At 33.4% G+C, this 25,053-nt stretch overlaps 1 protein-coding gene across 8 annotated transcripts in view; it reads right to left on the bottom strand.

The window, feature by feature from the left end:
• LOC126727570 (histone acetyltransferase HAC1) overlaps nt 1-21,886 on the bottom strand; it is a 31,577-nt gene extending 9,691 nt beyond the window's left edge. The window contains exons 1-7 of one of the 8 annotated variants that reach the window (XM_050433305.1): nt 21,561-21,886; nt 21,079-21,292; nt 18,065-18,182; nt 17,793-17,852; nt 3,366-3,556; nt 534-651; nt 40-322 (exon numbers count right to left, since the gene is read on the bottom strand). In XM_050433305.1, coding sequence (XP_050289262.1) covers nt 40-322; nt 534-651; nt 3,366-3,556; nt 17,793-17,852; nt 18,065-18,182; nt 21,079-21,281 — 973 coding nt within the window. In that variant the 5' untranslated portion in view covers nt 21,282-21,292; nt 21,561-21,886. Of the gene's footprint in view, nt 1-39; nt 323-533; nt 652-3,365; nt 3,636-3,869; nt 4,291-12,666; nt 13,131-17,642; nt 17,853-18,064; nt 18,183-21,078; nt 21,310-21,560 lie in introns of those variants that run through there. The other 7 variants (XM_050433304.1, XM_050433308.1, XM_050433307.1 and 4 more) reach the window with 7 other exon arrangements.
• Between the last annotated feature and the right edge of the window lie 3,167 nt (nt 21,887-25,053).

Here is a 25,053-nt window from a genome sequence, read left to right as displayed (position 1 = left end):
AGCAAAGAGAAATAACATTTGTAAAATAATTGCAATTACCATCAGATCTATTAAAGGAACCACCATGTATGCCACCACTTGGCAACAGGCTTCCAGGGTTGACAGTCGTAGGTGCACTAGCACCGATCATTGAAGCATCTACAGAAGATGCAACGATCATGGTTGAATTCCCACTGTGTGACATGCCAGGTGTTGGTATCATTGTACCAACAGGGGAGGAAGAATTAACAAGCTGTGGATATTGAGCTCGAGGATTCATATGTGAGCGTTTAATCAATTGATGCAAACGGCTCTCAAGTGTATCAAGGTTCATGTAATCCTCCTATGACAGAATTTACAAACATTAGATAACAGGAACAATATAGTCAGATAGATATATAAAACTCCTGGGAACAATGCAAGAATGCAAAAATTTTTCAGTAAAAAAAAATATTATAATAGCAGAAGGAAAGAAAAGTGATATGCTTTTAGCGTGACTTTGAGAAACAGTGAGGACACCCACTTGCTTAAATAAGGGTAAGGGCAACAAAAACCTTTGAATGAGCTGATCTCAATAAACCCTCCTCTAAACGCTTCACAATATCCTTAAACTTCTTTCTTGTATTTTCATCAAGTGGCTGCTGCTGGTGCCGCTGCGATAAGATAGTATAGCTGGAAAAAGAGCAGAAGATCATAAAGTTTTATCAACACTGAGCAATAAAAAATTGCACAAATGTCTAAAGCAAGTTCTTGGATAATAATCTAACACTATTATAAAAGAACATCAAGTTCATATTCATACAAGAATGATTCCTCAATAATGGTCCAATAGCTGTCCCACATTTTCTGGACAATCTTCCCCCTCCCTTTTCCTTGTCCCAAGGGAAGGGGATGGGGAATTTAAGATAAATGATTAAACAGAACTTTAAAAAAAAGGATTAAATCAGAACCAATTTAATCATACTACCATTAATCATCCATTCCACAACAAATCACTCAGATTTTTTTTTAATAAAATAAGGAAGTAAATAGAGCTCAAGAAGAGAATTAAATCAGAGCTGATTCGACAATACTACCATGAATCATCCATTCAACAATGTATCACTCCTAGTAAAATAAAATAAAATAAAATAAACATATTTACGCTGTCTATTCTAGGCATATGTTGATAGAAACATCTAAAAATTTCTGTCCACATAAAAGACAGAGTCAAAAACTAAAACAGCATATTCTTGCGAATGAATTTCATCCGTAGCCTAGGGAAAGTTAATTATGAGAGACATAAATCATACTACATAAGTTATGTGGCACACTTAATTTGCAAAAATTAACTTTTTTTTTTTTTTTTGAGAAATAGCAAAAATTAACTTAGGAGTATTGTACAAATACAATTGGTTTTGCAATAATTGGGATCCACCGTTATGTGATTGTATGCCTCCCATATGTGGAGTAAAATCATATTATGCTTCATGTGCCAATTAACTCCTGTTTACACTTTAAACCGTCAAAATGGTGAAACAAAAGTCGGGATATTGATGGACATCCACCAATACTATCATTTCTTAAATTTTGATAAGTAGTCCCTGTTACAAACACATTGAGAGAAATCTTGAAATGTCTAGCATATTGGGAAATAGGTTTTTTCCATATATATAGATTAATGAAACCCTTCTTAAAAATAAAAATTTTATTTAAAAAAAAAAAAAGGTAAAAGAAACAGCACAGAACACTCCCAATTCACACAGGCATATAATAGGGAAGGCCAAGAATACCAACAGAAAGTTCACAAATCTAAAAATTTGACAAGCAAAGAAAATGAGAGGCCACTCATCACAGACATCCAATCATACAAAGTAAGCAAGAAAAAAAGTTTCAGCTCCAGAATTGAAAGATCCTCCCCCTCAAGTATTTGATGGTTCCACTCTCCATATAGTCCACATGAGACAGTTTTAAAATAATAAAAAAAAAATTGAATAAAAAAATACCCAAAGAGAGTGCTTAATCGCATCCAAATACCTACACAAACACTACCAGATCCTTCATTAATAAACCCACATCCAAGCTACTGACAATCTACCATTAATTAGTAACATTTGCTTTTCAGTAAAGACTATTTTTTGTTAGGGGTATCAGTAAAGGCAAACAATGATACGATGAAGATCTCACATTTACATTTCACAGATGATACGCTCATTAGGAGCTCAATTCAAAGCTAAAGCTATTTGAGATGGCATTCTTGAACAAATAAAGAAGAGATTAGAGGGTTGGATAAAGATTTTATCTCTCAAAAGGGAGAAGTTTACTTTAATTAAAAGCACACTTTCAAGTCTTCCCACCTACTTTATGACTTTCTTCCCTCTCTCCCGGCTAGTGTGGCCTATCCTATGGAGAAAATTCAGACAGATTTCCTTTGGGGTGGTTTGGTAGATGAGTTAAAATTCCATCATGTTAATGGACTCAAGAGGGAGGTTTAGGGATTAGACCAGATTTTCTGGAATGGACAGCTTTACAAGCCCATGAGTCTTATTTTTGTTTAGAGTTCTTTTCTATAGGGTTTAAAATTCTTGATTTCTTTTTAGTCTTTCTAGGAAAAGGTCATTTAGAGTCATGATCCTAGGAGTAGTTTTTTGATAAGTACAGAAAGTTCACTGAATCAGAAACATCCGGTACACAAAAAGTATACTAGATGAATCAGTCTAGGAAGCACGGACACTTCATTTAGAGTGCCGTACCCATGTTATATCTGTATCGTGCCCACCGTGTCATACCCGTGTCCTTGTCCATGCTTCCTAGTGAATCACTACATTAAGATCTAAATCTAAGAGTACAATCACAATCCATAAAATCTAAGAAATAAGAGAAAGGGTATAGCCTATAAAAGAGATAGGGAGAATGCTTTTAATAAATCCCAGCAGCTTATATTAAGCTTTGAGGGTGTGATTGCCTTCTTCTACAGACTGTGATTGCTTACAATAACCTAAGTTTGATTACCTAGTACTTTATCTTTCTTTATTTCATGATCAGTTAATTGTTTTAATATCAACCCCCCCCCCCCCCCCCACCAACACATTCAAAACCCCATCTTTTCAATACCTAAACCCTTAAACATCGAACCTTACTCAAGAAACCCTTCAAGATGAAGAACTATCAACCAAAAAAAAAAACCCTTCAAGCTTCGGTCGTGCAACACTAAATATTACTCAATTGGGTCAATATCTCTTAAAGCTTAACTTCCACTAGTAACATTACCCCACATTCAATTCAAAAAATGTAAAAACAACAATACAAACACTAACAAATCCCATCTTAACTTAAACTTCCAATAGTAACAAAATAAGCACATTCAATTCAAGCATAACAACAATCAATCAAACGATCAAGCTTACATTTTGTCTTGCATAAGAATCCGAGCTCTAGGCATCTCATTATCAGCTGCAAAAAAACCACGCACTCCGCCACCTCCACCTCCTCCAGCACCCAAATTCTGCATCTGTTGAACAAGCGTGCTCCCGTTCTGCGATGTGGCGGATGCCGCCGCCTGGTTCTGCGCAGCAGCAGCAGCGGGACCCGACATATGCGCCTGCACATTCATCGCCTCTTCTTTTTCCTTCTTCTCAACAAGCTCCACCGCATACCTCACTCATAACCATCCAACACTACACCCAAAAAATCAAAAATCCCCAAAAATCAGCACACAAAATCAAGAATTTTTGGAATCGAATTTCAACAAAAAAATTGGTGATTGTAATTAGGTAGTGACAGCAAGGGCAATTGTGTAATTAACTCAAAATTCCGAATTTGGGGGAAAATTGCCGTGATTTTTAAACCCTAGGTTTGAAGGTGAGTGAATCGAAATTGAAGAAACCAAAAAAAACCCTAAGGAATCGAACCTTGGGAAGTACAACCGAGAGCAGCGGCGATCGGAGGTACAACACACAAAAACCACTGACGATCGGCGATTTTTTTGGTTGTTTTGCAGTGAACAAAGATTTGGGGGAAAAGATTGAAAGGTAACGAAAAAAAGCAAAATTGAAAGCTTTTTAAGGGTTTGTACGAATTGGGGAACGAGCTCGCACGTGCGGGGAATTTCACACGAGCGAAGATTTTTTTTTTTTTTTGTTTTTTGGGTTGCGAAGACGAAGAAGAAGAACAAAGAACGAAGGGCAACGAAGATGAAGGAAGAGAAAGAGAGATGGAATCGTAAGGGAACGAAAAAAAAGTCTGTGTAAGAGAGAGAGGTTGGGGAATTAATTTTGTTTATTAATTTTTTTTATTTCATGTGGGTAATTGTAATTGGGGATTTGATAAGGGTTTCAATTTAGGGATTTTTTTTTTTTTTTCTTTTTTTTTGGGCAGAGTGAGATAGAGAGAATAAAATTATTGAATAAATATAAATAGTTATAAAATAAATAAATAAATAAATTATTTATATATAAAAAATTATAATTTTTGTTTTTGTTTGTGTGTGTGTGTTTTTTTTTTTTCAAAGAGTAAAAGTAAACGGAGGTGGAGGGGAGTTGGACTTTGGGTATGTGGGATTTTTACCATATTACCCATGAATTTAGCCACCAATCTTTCCCTAACTTCTAGCTATATGTATGATTTATAGGGTAATTATTTTAAATAAAAACTAAAAAGATAATAATAAAAAAACTAAAAAAATAATCAGTGTGTTTTAGGATAAGTATGCGCAAAATCACAAAATTTTATCTTGGTTTTCAAATTGAATTTTGATGTTACAATTACATCAATCCTAAATTTATATAGGATTTAAAAATTTTGTAAATAGAGAACGTTTTATCGTACCTATTCTTATCTTTTTTGCAAGTTCCATATTCGCATGATCTTAACCATTCATTTATATACTCTCGATCAAAAACAAAAACATTAATCTATTTTCTCTCTCTCTCTCTCTCTCTCTCTCTCTATATATATATATATATATATATATTACACTAGATAGAATTTTTAGTTTAACCTAATTAAAATGTATATGTGTGTGAAGCTACCTCTGGAAAACTTAAACCCCGAAACTTGTCATCCACACTTTACAAATACTTATACTTATAGAGTGAATATTAAGAATTAGAATTTTGTATATATGGTTCATATATATAGGGTATAAAATATATGGTAGAAATCTCTTATAAGTATCACTCCCAGGCACATCTGGGTCACATTGCAAAGGACGTACAATACATTGCCTCTTTTTTCCCCAGCTTTTAGCTTTTCTCATGTACATAGTCATTGTAACAATATTACTTATTCACTTGCAAGATGAGCAATTATAGATCCTCAGTTGTTAGTTTGTATGGAAGATGTTCTAACATATATTGAATCTGTACTTCCAACTGATTTAAAAAACTTCCCTTAATAATAAGATCTAACCTTCTTCTCAAAAAAATTATATTGAATATTAATAAATATATTTAAAATTAAAAAAAATTGTAAAAAAAATAAAATATCTAATTTAATTATAAATTATTTAGTAAATATAATTTAATTAAATAAGAAATTGATTAATATTAGGATACTTTATCAAAAAAGACAATGAATTCTAGGTAGTTCAAAATTTATTAGGTGACTAAGGAAATGCTCAACTACTATAAAGGAATTGTCACATCTAAAAGGTTCTCTTAATACATAAAGAGTGTTGGATTGTGTGGATGGCCTGGTGAAACCTGATATGGATGATGTTTTGTAGCAACGTTTTACAGTTGATGAGGTTATAACAATGCCTCTTCAAATGATCAAAAACACCTTGTCTATATTATATGTTACAAATCTTTGTGACTGTAGTTGTGTTGTCCTTTTTGAATTATGGTCATTTTTTGCACTCATCTCATTATACTTATATTGTTCTTATTCCTTATAATCTAGTGTCCTTCATCACTAATTACCAATCCTATTATTTACGAAATATTATTTTTAAGTTGATCACAAAATTTTTAGCAAATAGAATAAAACAAGTGTTTCCAAGGATATTTTATGATAGTTAAAGTGACTTCTCAAATATTATAAAATTACCCCTAGTTTTTTGAAAAAAAATTTCAAAATATGTAGTCAGCCCCTTCAAACTTCTCAAATATTAGACTTTTATCCCTAAATTTACCTAAACTTTACAAAAGAAATATGGTTAGTCCCCCAAACTCTTCATATTTCTTGTATGACTCAATTATATTAGTTCAATTTTTTATTTGTTATAATTTTGGCCCCCTTATTCATAAAATCTTAGTTTTGCCCCTTCTTATGCATAAAGTGGTTCGAAGGGAGTGATGAATGTGAAGTTGGGTATGAGCAAAGTTATGGTAAGATTAAGTGGCCCATCATAAGGGAAATAATGGAAAAGTTGGGTTTGATAATAAATGGGTAAAGTAATTATAGGTTGTCTTGATAAATTACACATTCTCCTAGAAGCTTATGTTCTTAAAAAATTGTAAATCTAATCATTTAACCATAATTTTAACATGTCTATCTTATATTTCCTATTTAGTTCATCTTAATGGTTCACCTAAAGGATATAATATCCTTATCCCTACTAGGGCCTAAGGGTTAGAAGTAGGAGGATCTTTTATCCTGCTGTCTATTTCTTCCTTGTATTGAGGGGCTTACATCTTTAATCAAACAAGCTAAGGTTAAAGACTCTTTCAAATGTGTTACAACTAATAGAATTGTTCATCATATCATTTATTTGCTTTTTCATTGATGACAACCTTATCTTTAGTAGATCTGCAAAATAAGCATATACCAATATACATGCTATTGATTTGTTTGAGGCCACTTTAGGACAAAGGGTGAGTAGAGCTAAGACCTCCCTTTTTTATTTCCCAAGTTTGAGTACCCCTTAAACAACAAAAGAATCCATCATTATTCCATTAAGGACTCAAGATTTTAGGATATCTCAAGAAATAACTTGGTTTCCCTAATTTCATTAGCTGAGGAAACAAGCATTTTATGAGTTGAAAGATATGATGTGGAGGAAAGTAAGGGGTTGAAAGAAAGAAAGTCGTCTCAAACTAGGAGACAGAACTTATTCAAGGCTATGACTTTTATATTTCATAATTCAATTATGACTTTAAAACCCTAATAGATTACACAATTTAACAAAGAAAATAATTTTTTTAAAGATAGATAGATGTCACACACGCACACACACACACACACGCACACATATATATCTTCTGTGTATGCTTTTAAATTCCTCTCTCTCTCTCTCTCTCTCCACTTCATATGTTTTTCACAGTCAATTTTCTATTGACTAATTTGTTCGAATTTTTTTTTTTTTTCCATTTAGCCTTAAATTTTTAACAATTTCATTAGTGGTGATGTTTGCAAAACAATGTGGAAAAATAGCATCTGAGTTTGTAAGACTCAAGTTTCATGATAGAACTCGAGTCTTAAATACTCGAGTTCCTAAGCTGGCAAACAAAAATTATCCACGTTGAATCCACCATTCTAGATTGTTCCCTTTCTTCCTTTAAACTTCTTCTTTCTCATCTGCTTCTACAAATTCTTCCTTTGTTTTTCAGATCGTTCTACTTCTTTGGATCTACGCTCTCCAGATCTCTATTTTTCTTCGTCGGATCTGCGTTTTCCAGATTGTGTTATCTGTTCTTCTTCTTCCTTCAGTTCTGGTTCTTCATCTTCATCTTCAAATACTTCTATAGAACTCGAGTCTGAGAAACTTGAGTTCCACGTGGATAAATTGCTCCACCTCAACACTAGAACTTGAGTCTTTGAGGCTTGAGTTTGTCACCAAACTTGAGCTTTACAGACTCGAGATGCTAGTTTCCTAAACGGTTTCATAACCATGCTTACCAACAAAGTAATCTCTAAAAGTTATGCTAGATGGAAAATATCCCCTACTTTTTTCTATTTCAATATGCAATGGTTTGAAGGAGAAAATTGGCATATAACACCAATTTTCAAACATATTTGTTAGTTAGCACATTTCCAAACTTATTAGCAAACTAACATCTCAAGTCTCTTAGACTCAAGTTCACTATAGCAACTCGAGTCTTGGAAACTCGATTTCCATGGTTGGCAAGTGGAAATCGATTATTAAAAACTCAATTTCCTCAAAACAAAACTAAAAGAACAAAATTCACAAACAACTTTAGCTCCTCACACGTGAGCTTCAGGTCTCACTCTCACCTTCAATTTCTCATAGGATTGTATAGCATCTTTCTAGTTCTCACCTTCACAGGTCTTCACCAACAAGACCAAACCCAAACCCAAACAAACACACCAATCGGAACCTGCAAAACTAAACCCAACAAACACGTCGATCAAAACCTAGAAAACCAAACCCAACAAACGCACCACCACCTCATCCCAATCCCAATCGCCGCCTGAATTCACCGCTTAGGTTCAGACCTTATCCCGATCCTAATCGTCGCCTGGGTTCAGTCCGAGCTGCCACCTGGAACTTGAGTTTGTTGCATCGTGTTACTATTTTGATCTCACTGGGTTTGTTGCTTCATGATTCTGTTTTTGATCTCTCTAGGTGTTGTGGTTTCTGTTTTGATCTTCGTGTTTCTGTTTTTGTTTTAGGGAATTTGAGTGTTAAAGAATTAGTTCACATGGAACTCAAGTTTGTAAGACTTGAGTTGCTATAGTGAAATCGAGTCTAACAAACTCGAGATGTTAGTTTGCTAATTAGTTTGAAAACGATGCTAACTAACGAATATGTTTGAAAATGGGAGTTATTTGCCATTTTTTTCCATGGTTTGAATATTATTTTAGACAAGAATAGATATTATGGTCCATTTAGTGTCAATTTAAAAAAAAAAAAAATATTGAGTTATTCTTTTCGTTTCTCTTCCCCCCCCCCCCCTCCTTTAAAAAAAAAATCTTTTTGCATCTTAATCTGGATGTGGTTGGATTAGGATATAAGTATATCCTAAGCAAAATATATCCTAATAAAAAAATAGAATAGCAATTGGTGGGCTGGGCCACGTCCAATGGACACGTTAGATTGGGCCTCAAAAGTTTCAACCTTGCATCCTACATATTCATTATCTTTCTTAAAATGTACAAACTTAGGACGATTAAGTATTAACCCTCTTTTTAGGACTATAGGATGATTTCAATTCCTAGTCTCCTACAAGGCTACAATCTCTAAAATGTGTTGATCTTTTTCTATTTTTGAAAGTGTTGATGTTAGATCCCTTATTATTATTGCTTAAGGTGTGTCCACATGTATGTGCTTGCCTTCGAGTGTGAAAACTTATATAATGGACCATGCATGTAATTTTGTGAGGTTTAAGGATAGGCTCTAAACTAGGTTGGCATCCTTCTATTGAACTCAAACAAAATGCTTTTTGCATTGCTTACTTATAACAATTCCACGCAAACAAGTGGAAGCTTTTATTACAAGATACATGTGAAATATGGCCTATTACTTAATAAGCATTTATGCACTCTATTATACCATTTTATTAGAAGTTTTTGTTATATTTTTTAATTGATAAAACTTAAGTACAGCTTTAGAACAGAGATATTGTATATTAGGTTTCATAATTAATTTAAACTACATTACAATATTGGGAAATAAGCCACATGGTTAAATTTGGAGAACATAACACATCTTTTTTTTTTTTTTTTAAACTCTCTCGAGAACATAACACATCTTGTGTTGCATTGACCAATGCAATTGCATGAATAAATATAAATGAGGAATTTTTATGGTACAACATCTAAGCAATGGTATATTAATTTAAAATTTTATCCTTTACATCTAAGCAATGGTATGAAAATTTTTAAGAATCTTTGCTATTAATGCAATCAATGAATCACTACTAACTAAAAGTAAGTCACTAATTCATCAAACACAATAAATCATTCCGTGTATAATTTCAAGACATTTGGTAAGTATTGTGAAATTATATAAGGGCAAAACCTAGGTACATTACTTAGGTGTAGTTCTTTAGATTCTCTTTTTAAAATTCAGTCTTATGACTTTTTTCTCTCTATTTTTTATAGGTAATAGATATTTTCATTAATAAAAAAGTACATCATGTTCACGATGATGAACAGACTGTACTTGAAACAAATACAAACAAATCAAAGAGAAACAGAAACAAATTGTAGAAAATCGAATACGAAAATACATTGTGTAAAACCCCAAATATGAGACCACCCAAATAATGTCCCAACTAACAAAAACTTCAAAAGATCAATAGATTTCTCAATATCCTCAAAAGTGCGAGTATTTTGTTCCCTCTAAATTAGTCACATCAAACAGGTTGGCACCATATTTTAGACCGAAGAAGAGTGTATCCCTAAATAGTTCTCCCATGTACAAAGAAAAGAAACAACCGTCCTTGGCATCACCCACTATATACCAAATATTAAAAAAAAAAAAAAAAAAAAAAAAAACCTTCACTCCATACGGCATGTGCAAACTTACAATGAAGTAAAAGATAATCCACTATTTCTCAATCACAGCGGCACAAATAGCACCAATTAACCAAAGACAAGTTCCTTTTTACAAGGTTATCAATAGTAATAATACTATCTCAAGCTGTTGTCCATAAAAAAGAAAGAAACTCTTCTAGGTACCTTAACACTCCAAATTAGGGGTGTGTAGTCAACCCGCCAAAACCAACCCGACTCGACCCAACCTGCCGAGTTTGGTCGGTTTTTAGTGGTTGGTGGGTTGGGTTGGGTTATGAAATTTTTTTTAATAATGGGTCGGGTTGGGTGCGGGTCATAACAATCACAAACCCACCTAACCCGACCCGGCCCACCTATATATTTAAAATTTAAATTATATATATTTAGAAATATATTATATAATTAATAATGTTTTCTCATATTCGACTCTACCTATCTAAAATCCAATTACCTTGCAAACCCTAACAATCTTATTTCTCTCTCTACTGCCTCCCACTCCCACTCTCCCATTCCACTCTTATTTGTTTATAACTGAGTTAGGATACTAGTTCATGTATATTTTGTTTATCAACTCAATTGGATGTGTTTTGTTTATAACTGAGTTAGAATACTAGTTTATGAATATTTTATTTATTAACTTAGGCGGTAGGTGAGATATATATTTTTCCTACTCAAGTTAATAATAATAGTAGTAATAAATAATACATAAAAAATAAATAAAAAAACGGCCTAACCCATGGGTTCAACCGGACCTAATCTGATCCATGTGGGTTGAGTTGAGTTGGGTTGTACCCTTGTAATGGATTGGATTAGGTTGGGTTGAATTTTTTTTTAACCTACCATGGTGGGTTGGGTCGAAAAATCCCCTCAACCTAATCCGACCCGACCCATGCACACCCCTACTCCAAGTATACTTCCAAGGAAAAGGAATGGTAGAAGGAGCATATAAGGAATTATAGAAGGAGCGCACATCAAAAACACCGTTCAAAGTTTACTTCCAAAACAAACTATCAACTTCCTCACCCCTTGGCATTTTGGAATAAATATACTCGTAAAAAGCATCCACTCTCTCCACCTCCCAATCATCAGAAGAATAGTGGAATTGAATATTCCAACTCCTATTACCACACCATGTGACTTTTTTCTCATGGAATAGAAGTGTTTTAGGTTAACGGCATTTGGAGATTTTTAGTTAAGTAGTCACATGTTTAAATTTTAAAAAATGAATTTAAGAAACAACACCTAAGTTTTTTTTTTTTTTTTTTTTTTTTTTTTTTTTTTTTTTTTTATAAGTAAGTAACAATACCTGAAAGTATTATACTTAAATTTTGCCCATTATATAATTATCAATCATTTAATTATTTTTATCAAAACATTCCCAATAAAATTAATATTATATAAGTTCATGATATACATATATATTATATAACAAAGTTGGTTGCACTTTGCCAAAAACTTTGTAGCTCATTGGCATAACCCATTCTCCTTTGTTAAGAGAACCAAGTTCAAATCTCCCCTTCCAATTGTTAAAAGTTAATTATAACTATCATCACCAATTATGAGGTTGTAGTCACTGGGTGTAGTTGAAACTTGAAAGTCGTCGGATTGATGGGTTTGCACTTTAAGGTGCTGGAATTGGTTCTGCATCTCAGACAATTGGAATTGTTCAGAAACTTGTCAGTTCATAACTTCATTGTGGTGCTCCACTCCAGGTTCACGTTTCACTTGGTAGCCTATATCGGATGTCAGTTGAGACTGACCAAAAGTATCATTATTTAGCATATTTTGGTGCTGTTGAAGCTGCTTCTATTGGCGTTGCTGTTGAACAAATTGCTGCTGTTGAAACTGATGGGACTGCTGTTGAAATTGATGTTGTTGACGTGAGTACAGTAGATTGTCTCTTGAAGTTACTGAAGCTTGAAAATTCATCTTTTCTGATTGACCAACTGACGGAGTCTTTATATAGGCAGCCTGTTGCGTTGCTTGCAAATTTGACTGATTGCTTATCAGAGGAGAGTTGGTTTTGGATATAGATGGCAAGCTAACTGAACTCAAGTTCTGAGTATTCATCATTGATCCGACAGATGTTGCAGCACCATAGAAGTTTCCAGACCCAAAAGAATCGGAATTGCTCATTCCATATCCATCACCTAATCATTAAATTGTTCGTTGTGAGATTGCTGATTTGTGTCAGAATTAACATACATCTTCCCACATAAAGTATGATGCGATACACAGAAAAGAAGCCATAAACACACACACAAGAAAGGAGGGAAGGAGGGGCATTACCCTGCATTATCGGTTGCTGACGTCGATCGAAGTGAGGCTGAAAACGTTTGGGTGAATTACTGTAAGATGTGGCAGAAAGATAGCCCTCAGAGGTACCACGTTCATTCACAAGTTGCAAATTATTCCCCATCAACCCTATCCCACCACCGTTTAAAGCCCCATTTGTAAACCCTTTCTGCTGCAAGCCGGACCTAATTCCACTTCCCATTTGACTACCCAGGCTGTACAATATGCGGCTATTTTGACCACCATGATGCTGCTTTTGATGCGGTGGTTGTGATACCATCGTTGACTCAACATTGGAAAACCCACCACCATTATTAGAAGATTCCATGTTCATATAAGACTGACTGTTATAATTACTACTGTTATTGTTATTACTATTAAATCCAGGAGTGGGAATCATTTGGCTTGTAATTGTTTTGAGCACCCATTGATGACAAGTTTCCACCAGAACTAAGGGAAAAATTGGCAGGAGACAGCTGATATACATTAGACAAAGAACCTGCAAGAGTAGAGACTGTAATGCTGTCACAAAGAAGCAAAGAGAAATAACATTTGTAAAATCAATATCAATATATATATATATATATATATATATAAAAAAGCAGAAATCTCATGCGAAAGAGTATGAGAGAGTATGAGGTATGCGAAAGAGTATGAGGTACTGCCATTTTGCATTTCCCCATTTTTACCTCTTTTTATTAAGTGTTTTTTTACCGTTACCTAATAAATCATAGTAACTTATTTTACTGTTATATAAAATATAGGCTACTCTTGACAAAAGCAAAAAGCTCATGCGAGAGTGTATGAGGTACTGCCATGTGGCACTCTAATTTTGCATTTCCTCATTTTTATCACTTTTTATTAAGTGTTTTTTACCGTTGCTTAATAAATCATAGTAATTTATTTTTACTATTATATAAAATATGGACTACTCTTGACAATTAGAGTAAATGTTATTCTCTACAAAATTGACTTCCTTTTAAAAATAGACCAATCCTTATAAAAAACCCAAGCTTAGTTATTACTTTACATATTATGATCCAAGTCTAACCCTTCCCATGAGTAAATCAAAGTTAAAACTCTTACTCACTTACAAACTTTCTTCTTCCTCCCCACATATAGATGATACTTCTAGAAAATTTCATTCTCATAAAATCATCTCTTTCTTTTTTTCTCAATTTCAATTCAATATGCATTTTGTCTATTAATAATATTCTGTGCAATTTATGCAGGCAAATTCTCTTTGTCATCGACCAATGCAACAAATATATATATATATATATATATATATACATATATAAAACTTGAGATTATTGTGGTGGCTGAAATAATTGACAAGTGCATACTTCTAAAAGTTGTAATAACAAAAAAAAGTCTAACAAATAGCATACATTATCTCACAAAACGTCATTTACATAATATTTTCTTTCAAAAAAATTCAATGATAGTAATGATAAAAAAAAAACATGATTCTATAGGAACAATAAGCAACATTGATACAAGATTCAAATTGAAGTTTTTGATCCAACTGACAAAAAAACTTCTATAATATTTGATCAAGATGTTGAGAAAATCCTAAATAAATATATGCAAGAGATCTTATTGAAAAACAAACTAAGGTACAACTTATTTAAATTATTAAATTATTATAAAACTATTGATCATCATATATATTAAATTCCTTATATGCAAATTGATATCAAAGAAGACTCGAAAAAAAAAAAAAACAAAAAGTGATATTAGAGAATGAATCCCACATGATTTGAAGAAAATTTTAGGGAAAAAAAATGCATTTTCCTACTTCATTTGAATGAATTCAATCTAAAAGATGGTTTTGAAAATTACACAGTTACTAAGATTTTTTATGTACCTTCAAATGACAAAAAGGTATGGAAGAAAATAAATACACAACCCAAAATGCTATATTAACTCTTTTGCTACGCTATTCTTAAATTAACAAAAAAAAAATATAAAAACATTTACAAAAAAACTATCATATCATTGAAATTTAATATGAATGCAAATGCTTGAGAAAAATCTTAGCAACAAATCCGCAAGTCCAAACTTTGTAAGATCTAGTCAAGAGTATGTTAGGGTTTGTGCCCTAAAATCCAATTTATTAGCATGCTATAAATAATTAAATTGTTTAATTATATGAAATTATTTATAAATGAACTAATGGGACATTATCATAATCCCTGAGATGCATTGTATGTGATTTATGTGATTCAATTACAGAAGATATAAATTACAAGTTCCTTGTAAACTCAAAATATAATTCGTATGTCGTGATGAAATTGGGTGTTTCATTTGTGAAGACTATAACTCATCAACTAAGATGGTTTGTCTTGATCATGGAAGTGGAGACTTCTAATTGATGTGTTGATATGTCTTAAGTGTGTAAGACATATTAAACTGGATCGCTGTAAAATTAATTATTCAATTAACAATTGTCACTTGAATAATTAATTTCACAACTTCTAATTTCATAGACTCTCAATATTGAGAGGATAGCAAACCTGATCATGAAATGTACGTTATTTTGATATATCAGAAGTGAGATCTAGTTTAACAGACAAAACCTCAGTATGTTATGTAACCACACATAGTGTTGAGGAAACACATATTCTCAAGATGGAATCTATAATCTCTTTCTATAGAAACACGAAATATCCCCTTGAAATAAATTTAATGAGAACCGGTTATTAAGGGTTAGCCACTTTAGTAAAAAGTTAATAAAGTTTATTGTAAGGGAAGTTTTTGGGGCCCAGGCCCAGCAGGCAAGTGATTCTGGCCTAAAAGACCCTCAACAATGAATTTATAGAGAGTGGGTCACAGAACTAGGTCTTGACAGAGTGAACGTAGTTCTAAATAAGCCATGCAGCCATTTGAACGTGGGGATTTCCATTTAGCTTCCTGGGTTCACAGTTCGTGGGGCTGTATCTTATGCTTTGTTCCCGAACTCCTTTCTCTTTTTTTCTTTTTCTTCCTTTCTTCCCCCCCCCCCCCCTTTGGTCATGGGGATTTTTCCTCGTATATAGCATCCTTCGAACGAGAATGACCCTACACTTGTTAATCATCTGGGCATCTACTTGAGTGTCTGTCCCATAGGACATCCTCCTTCTTTTCTGTGAGTTGTACTGGCCAAAATAATACTGTTCTCATGTCCTCTCCACATTAATACGGCTGGAAAAGTAGCTTCCTTGCATTTAATGCGGCAGTTGTGGTTGCCCTCTGAGCGTCTTGCATTTTCCCTTGATTTTGGATGACCTTTCACCAAGTAAAGGGTGTGAATCGGACTCCCGTTTGGTGCGTCCGAGGAGGTACTCCTCCTCGGACGCCCCTTAAGCAAGCCCGGCCCAACATGATTGGGCTGGGGGGTCCTCTGCCTGTGTCTTCGCTTCCTATTATGGTTGGGCTTCGTACGAGTACCATGGCCCACATTGACTGGCGAATTTTACCCCCATATTAATGCGGCTGGAAAAGTAGCTTCCTTGCATTTAATGCGGCAGTTGTGGTTGCCCCCTGAGCGTCTTGCATTTTCCCTTGATTTTGGATGACCTTTCACAAAGTAAAGGGTGTGAATCGGACTCCCGTTTGGTGCGTCCGAGGAAGTACTCCTCCTCGGACACCCCTTAAGCAAGCCCGGCCCAACATGATTGGGTTGGGGGGTCCTCTGCCTGTGTCTTCGCTTCCTATTATGGTTGGGTTTCGTACGAGTACCATGGCCCACGTTGACTGGCGAATTTTACCCCCACATTTATATTTATGAAATTAAATTTCATAAATATGAATAACTAAAAGATTAAACTGGGTCCTCAAGGAATAAAATAGTTATTTATAAAGTGACAGTTTATTATGACTTTGTTCACTTTGGATATTTCATGAATAGGTCAAATGATATTATATTAGAGTCTTAGGATATAATTTATTAATAAAACCTAGAGTGCAATTATATTTTCATAGTAGTACTTGTTATATAATTAATGGTAACTTTGAACTTGTCAAAAGTTGACAGATAAGTCTGAAGCCCATTGGAGCTAGAGCCACTTAAGCTCAATTGGATTGGATAAAAAGCTAACCCAATTAGATAATCAGTTATTTATTTAATAAGAGTTATTAAATAAAGTAACCGTCAAGGCAGTTAAAATGTACGTATGATTAAAAGGAAGAGAAAACAGAATCTTAGAAATACACTTTTCCAAAAAGGAAAATTAATGTACGTAAGAACTGATTGAGAGACCACTCATCTTGGGCACCATGTGGAATTGTGATGAAAATTGAAGGTATTCTCAAGTCTTGTTTTTTAATTTTATTGCACCAAGGTACACTTTCTTTTCTTTGTTCTAGAATTCAAGGTTACATGTCATCTATTATGAATGAAGTAGATTCTTGTGTTACTTCCACTGTGGGTTTTGTATGAGATGTAAAATTAGTTTTTTCCATCAAAGTATTCTAGTACCAATTCATTAGTGATTAATACAAATAATGCAACAGAAGGAAAAAGTGATGAAAACTCAAAAATTGAACAAATAAGGGTAGATCAAACTTCAAACGTTGAAAATGAAGAATAGACTATGATAACATAACCCTTAAGCGTCGCCATACCACAATAACAAAGTATTCAAGAAAGAAGGAAAAAAAACAAGATTTAGTAATGAAGGTCTTTATTACATCACATAATAAAGATCAATAATATGGAATAAATTAATATGTTTTTATCAACTTTTATTATTATAAAAAATTACTCCAATTTTTTTTTGGCTCATTATTTCAACTCATTACTAACAAAGTTTTATAACAAATATGCTATAATATATGTATAACATTCTCTAAAAGAAAAATTACATAAAACATTATAACATTATGCACGGACACTTACTAGTAATTTCAATTACCATCAGATCTATTAAAGGAACCACCATGTATGCCACCACTTGGCAACAGGCTTCCAGGGTTGACAGTCATAGGTGCAATAGCAGCGATCATTGAAGCATCTATAGAAGATGCAACGATCATGGTTGAATTCCACTGTGTGACATGCCAGGTGTTGGTATCATTGTACCAACAGGGGAGGAAGAATTAACAAGCTGTGGATATTGAGTCCGAGGATTCATATGTGAGCGTTTAATCAATTGATGCAAACGGCTCTCAAGTGTATCAAGGTTCATGTAATCCTCCTATGACAGAATTTACAAACATTAGATAAAAGGAACAATATAGTCAGATAGATATATAAAACTCCAGGGAACAATGCAAGAATGCAAACATTTTCAGTAAAAAACAAATATTATAATAGCAGAAGGAAAGAAAAGTGATATGCTTTTAGCATGACTTTGAGAAACAGTGAAGACACCCACTTGCTTAAATAAGGGTTAAGGGCAACAAAAACCTTTGAATGAGCTGATCTCAATAAACCCTCCTCTAAACGCTTCGCAATATCCTTAAACTTCTTTCTTGTATTTTCATCAAGTGGCTGCTGCTGGTGCCGCTGCGATAAGATAGTATAGCTGGAAAAAGAGCAGAAGATCATAAAGTTTTATCAACACTGAGCAATAAAAAATTGCACAAATGTCTAAAGCAAGTTCTTGGATAATAATCTAACACTATTATAAAAGAATATCAAGTTCATATTCATACAAGAATGATACCTCAATAATGGTCCAATAGCTGTCCCACATTTTCTGGACAATCTTCCCCCCCTCCCTTTTCCTTGTCCCAAGGGGAGGGGATGAGGAATTTAAGATAAATGTTTAAACAGAACTTAAAAAAAAAAGGATTAAATCAGAACCAATTTAATCATACTACCATTAATCATCCATTCCACCACAAATCACTCAGAGATTTTTTTTAATAAAAAAAGGAAGTAAATAGAGCTCAAGAAGAGGATTAAATCAGAGCTGATTCGACAATACTACCATGAATCATCCATTCAACAATGTATAACTCCTAGTAAAAAAAAAGACATATTTACGCTGTCTATTCTAGGCATATGTTGATAGAAACATCTAAAAATTTCTGTCCGCATAAAAGACAGAGTCAAAAACTAAAACAGCATATTCTCACTAATGAATTTCATCTGTAGCCTAAGGAAAGTTAATTATGAGAGACATAAATCATACTACATAAGTTATGTGGCACACTTAATTTGCAAAAATTAACTTAGGAGTATTGTACAAATACGATTGGTTTTGCAATAATTGGGATCCATTGTTATGTGATTGTATGCCTCCCATACGTGGAATAAAATCATATTATGCTTCCTTTTTTTTTTTTTTTTGATAGGTAATAAGACTTTTATTGAAAAAAATTGAGCATCATGTTCACGATGGTGAACACTTTGAACAGTGATAAAAATCATATTATGCTTCATGTGCCAATTAACTCCTGTTTACACTTTAAACCGTCAAAATGGTGAAACAAAAGTCGGGATATTGATGGACATCCACCAATACTATCATTTCTTAAATTTTGATCAGTAGTCCCTGTTACAAACACATTGAGAGAAATCTTGAAATGTCTAGCATATTGGGAAATAGTTTTTTTCCATACATATAGATTAATGAAACCTTTATTAAAAATAAAAATTTTATTTTAGGAAAAAGGTAAAAGAAACAGCACAGACCACTCCCAATTCACATAGGGAAGGCCAAGAATACCAACAGAAAGTTCACAAATCTAAAAATTTGACAAGCAAAGAAAATGAGAGGCCACTCATCACAGACATCCAATCATACAAAGTATGCAAGAAAAAAGGTTTCAACTCCAGAATTGCAAGATCCTCCCCCTCAAGTATTCGATGGCTCCACTCTCCATATAGTCCACATGAGACACAATGTTTTAAAATAAAATAAAATATTGAATAAAAATATACCCTGAGAGAGTGCTTAATCGCATCCAAATACCTACACAAACACTACCAGATCCTTCATTAATAAACCCATATCAAGCTACTGACAATCTACCATTAATTAGTAACATTTGCTTTTCGGTAAAGACTATTTTTTGTTAGGGCTTTCAGTAAAGGCGAACAACGATATGATGAAGATCTCACATTTACATTTCACAGATGATATGCTCATTATGCGTGATGCAATGCCACAACAATTGTGGTATCTTCAGTGCACTCTTTTGCTATTTGAGGCAGTCTCTAGGGTGAAGATAAATCCGAATAAATCCGAAATGGTCCCTATAGGAGAGGCTGAGAATATGGGGGCACTAGCTGACATCCTAGAGTGTAAAATTTCAACCTTAGTTTTGATACATTTGGGCTTGCCTTTAGGAGCTCAATTCAAAGCTAAAGCTATTTGAGATGGCATTCTTGAACGAATAAAGAAGAGATTAGCGGGTTGGATAGAGATTTTATCTCTCAAAAGGGAGAAGCTTACTTTAATTAAAAGCACACTTTCAAGTCTTCCCACCTACTTTATGACTTTCTTCCCTCTCTCCCGGCTAGTGTGGCCTATCCAATGGAGAAAATTCAGACAGATTTCCTTTGGGGGGGTTTGGTGGATGAGTTAAAATTCCATCATGTTAATGGACTCATGTTGTTATCAAACTCAAGAGGGAGGTTTAGGGATTAGACCAGATTTTATGTTTAGAGTTCTTTTCTATAGGGTTTAAAATTCTTGATTTCTTTTTATTATTATTAGGACTCCTAATCTTTCTAGGAAAAGGTCATTTAGAGTCATGATCCTAGGAGTAGTTTTTTGATAAGTACAGAAAGTTCACTGAATCAGAAACATCCGGTACACAAAAAGTATACTAGATGAATCAGTCTAGGAAGCACGGACACTTCATTTAGAGTGCCGTACCCATGTTATATCTGTATCGTGCCCACCGTGTCATACCCGTGTCCTTGTCCGTGCTTCCTAGTGAATCACTACATTAAGATCTTAATCTACGAGTACAATCATGATCCATAAAATCTAAGAAATAAGAGAAAGGGTATAGCCTATAAAAGAGATAGCGAGAATGCTTTTAATAAATCCCAGCAGCTTATATTAAGCTATGAGGGTGTGATTGCCTTCTTCTACAAACTGTGATTGCTTAGAATAACCTAAGTATGATTACCTAGCCCCCCCACCAACACATTCAAAACCCCATCTTTTCAATACCTAAACCCTTAAACATCGAACCTTACTCAAGAAACCCTTCAAGATGAAGACCTATCAACCAAAAAAAAAAAAAAACCCTTCAAGCTTCGGTCGTGCAACACTAAACATTACTCAATTGGGTCAATATCTCTTAAAGCTTAACTTCCACTAGTAACATTACCCCACATTCAATTCAAAAAATGTAAAAACAACAAAACAAACACTAACAAATCCCATCTTAACTTAAACTTCCAATAGTAACAAAATAAGCACACTCAATTCAAGCATAACATCAAACGATCAAGCTTACATTTTTTCTTGCATAAGAACCCGAGCTCTAGGCATCTCATTCTCAGCTGCAAAAAAACCACGCACTCCGCCGCCTCCTCCTCCTCCTCCAGCGCCCAAATTCTGCGCCGCCTGGTTCTGCGCAGCAGTAGCAGCAGCGGGACCCGACATATGTGCCTGCACATTCATCGCCTCTTCTTTTTTCTTCTTCTCACCTAGCCCCATCGCATACCTCACTCATAACCATCCAACACTACACCCAAAAAATCAATAGTCCCCAAAAATCAGCACACAAAAATCGAAAATTTTTGGAATCCAATTTCAAACAAAAAAATCGGTGATTGTAATAAGGCAGTGACAGCAGGGGCAATTGTGTAATTAACTCAAAAATCCGAATTTGGGTGAAAATTGCCGTGATTTTTAAACCCTAGGTTTGAAGGAGAGTGAATCGAAATTGAAGAAACCAAAAAAAAAAAAAAAAAAAAAAACCCTAAAGAATCGAACCTTGGGAAGTACAACCGAGAGCAGCGGCGATCGGAGGTACAACACACAAAAACCACTCACGATCGGCTATTTTTTTTTTTTTTTTTTTTTGCTGTGAACAAAAATTTGGGGGAAAAGATTGCAATGTAACGAAAAAAAAAACCAAAATTGAAAGCTTTTAAGGGTTTGTACGAATTGGGGAACGAGCTCGCACGCGCGGATAATTTCACAAGATATCGCACGTGCGGGGAATTTCACACGAGCGAATTTTTTTTGTTTTTTGGGTTGCGAAGTGACGACGAAGAAGAACAAGGAAAGAAGGGCAACGAAGATGAAGGAAGAAAAAAAGGGATGAAACCGTCAGGGAACTAAAAAAAAAAAAAAAAAAAAAAAGTAGGTTAAACTACGTTTTTAGTTCCTAACCTATATACCATATTTCAATTTGATAGTTAATCTTTTAATTGTATTAATTTAGTCATTAACATTTTAGTACCACGTCAATTTAATGCATACCATTATTTTTTGAATGAAAATTGATGATGTGTATAATAGTCAAAATAAAAAATTAGCTTTGATGTGAGAATAAACTAAAATTTTATTTTTGTCATTTATCATGTTAGCAATTTTCATCCAAGATATAATGATAGGGACTAAATTGACACAATATTAAAAGGTTAGAGACCAAATTGACACAATTGAAAGGTTATAGACTAAATTAAAATATGGTATAAATGATAGGGACTAAATATATAGTTTACCCAAAAAAGTAAGTGTAGAGAGAGTTGGGATTAATTTTTTTTATTTCATGTGGGTAATTGTAATTGGGAATTTTATGAGGGTTTCAATTTAGGGTTTTTTTGTTTTTGTTTTTGTTTTTGTGCGGAGTGAGAGAGATAGAGAGAATAAAATTATTGTATAAATATAAATAGTTATGAAATTTTTTTTTAAAATGATTATATATATAAAAAATTATAATTTTTGTTTTTGTTTTATTGTGTGTGTGTGTTTTTTTTAAAGAGTAAAAGTAAACGGAGGTAGAGAGGAGTTGGGCTTTGGTATGTGGAATTTTTACCATATTACCCATGAATTTAGCCACCAATCTTTCCCTAACTTCTAGCTATATGTATGATTTATAGGATAATTATTTTAAATAAAAACTAAAAAGATAAACAAAAAATAACTAAAAAAAAATCATAGGATAGGCATGTGCAAAATCACAAAATTTTATCTTGGTTCTCAAATTGAATTTTGACGTTACAATTACATTAATCCTAAATATATATAGGATTTAAAAATTTTGTAAATAGAGATCATTTTATTGTGCCTATTCTTTTTTTTTTTTTTTGCAAGTACCATACTTGCATGATCTTAACCATTCATTTATATACTCTCGATCGAAAACAAAAACATTAATCTATTTTTTATTGATATATATATATATATATATATAAAATACCATATAAAATTTCTATTTTAGCCTAATCTATATGTATATGTGTGTGAAGCTACGTCTAAGAGACTTGAACCCCAAAATTTATCCTCCACACCTCACAAGTCCTTATACTTATAGAGTGAATATTAATGATTAGAATTTTGTATATATGGTTCACACATATATATATATATATATATATATATTGTAGGGAGTCTGAGGTCCGAGGAGGATAAGAAGCAGTATGTCCTTCACCAATTCATTTGTAAAGCGCCTTTGACTTGAGGAGTTGGTTTACCCGAGAAAAGGATGGGAAAGGTGTACAATGTCTCAAGAGTGCCCAAGTGGTAGAAATAGCCTTCTAGTAGAGGGCCAAGGTAGTGGGAAGAAGTTTCCTGTAAAAGTATACCTACCACCTTCGCATTGAATGCATAGCAACAACCTTATTAGCTGCATTAATGAGGAAATGATGCCTGAATAGTAAATTCACAACTAAGCAGCCCCTTCTACCACCTTCAACAGAACTTTGATGGGGTAAGTGTCCTAAGGAAAGCCTTGAAGTATACAAGTGGAGGGCTAGGATGCAAAAAAAAAAAAAAAGTATATAAGGGAAGGGAACTTCCTAATTGAAGGGATTCCATCCATTTTTTGGGAAGCATAATTAAGAAAATAAGAACTGGAACGGTGATGAAGGATTGAGACTAGAACTCATATTAATTCTTGTATAATAACTCATCCTCGGACTTGCCCGAAGATAGCATTAATCTTCATTACTCTTTGAATCATTCTGCTCTATCCATACTTGGATCTTCGGCCTCAATCCTAAACATAGTTTAACTTACATCAAAATCATTTTCTCACTCTCTATACAAATTCTATTGTTTTAGGCTTAATTTGAGGGAAAATGCCTCACTTTTCTTAGTGGGCTTGGACCATCAAAATTCTAGTACTTACATATATATATATATATATATATTTTTTTTTTTTTCTTTTTAAGTATCAAATATATGGTAGAAATCTCTTATAAGTATTACTCCCAGGCACATTTGGGTCACATTGCAAAGGACGTACAATACCTTGCCTTTTTTTCCCCAACTTTTACCTTTTCTCATGTACATAGTCATTGTAACTATGTTGCTTATTCACTTGCAAGATGAGCAATTATAGGTCCTCAGTTGTTAGTTTGGATAGAAGATATTCCCACAGATATTGAATTTATACTTCTAACTGATTTAAAAAGCTTCCCTTAATAATAAGATCTAACCTTCTTCTTAAAAAAAAAAAAAAAAATTAAATACTAATAAATATATTTAAAGTCAAACAAATTGTAAAAAAAAAAAAAAACATATCGAATTTAATTATAAATTATTTAGTAAATATAATTTAATTAAATAAGAAATTGTTTAACAATAGGATACTTTATCAAAAAAGACAATGAATTCTAGGTAGTTTAAAGTTTATTAGGTGACTAAGTAAATGCTCAACTACTATAAAGGAATTTTCACATCTAAAGGGTTCTCTTAATGCATAAAGAGTGTTGGATTGTGTGAATGGCCAGGTGAAACCTGTTATGAATGATGTTTTGAAGAAACGTTTTACAGTTGATGAGGTGATAACAATGCCTCTTCAAATGCATCTATCAAAACACCTAGTCTATATTATATGTCAATTTTTCTTTTATCATCCTTGTTACGAATCTTTGTGACTGTAGTCGTGTTGTCCTTTTTGAATTCATTTTATGCACTCATCTAATTATAATTATATTGTTCTTATTCCCTAAAGTCTATTGTCCTTCTTCAGTCAATAATTACCAATCCTATTTTTTACGAAATATTATTTTTAAGTTGATCACAAAATTTTTAGGAAATAGAACAAAACAAGTGTTTCCAAGGATATTTTATGATAGTTAAAGTGCCTTCTCAAATATTATAAAATTACCCCTAATTTTTTGAAAAAATTTCAAACTATATAGTTGGCCCCTGCAAACTTCTCAAATTTAAGTCTTTTACCCCTAAATTTACCTAAACTTTACAAAAGAAATATGGTTAGTCTCCCAAACTCTTCATATTTATTGTATGACTC

This window comes from Quercus robur, chromosome 5 (genome assembly GCF_932294415.1).
Source record: "Quercus robur chromosome 5, dhQueRobu3.1, whole genome shotgun sequence".
NCBI classification, from domain to species: domain Eukaryota; kingdom Viridiplantae; phylum Streptophyta; class Magnoliopsida; order Fagales; family Fagaceae; genus Quercus; species Quercus robur.
Note: the sequence above shows the minus strand (reverse complement) of the source record. Positions and strands in the feature narration are given on the sequence as shown.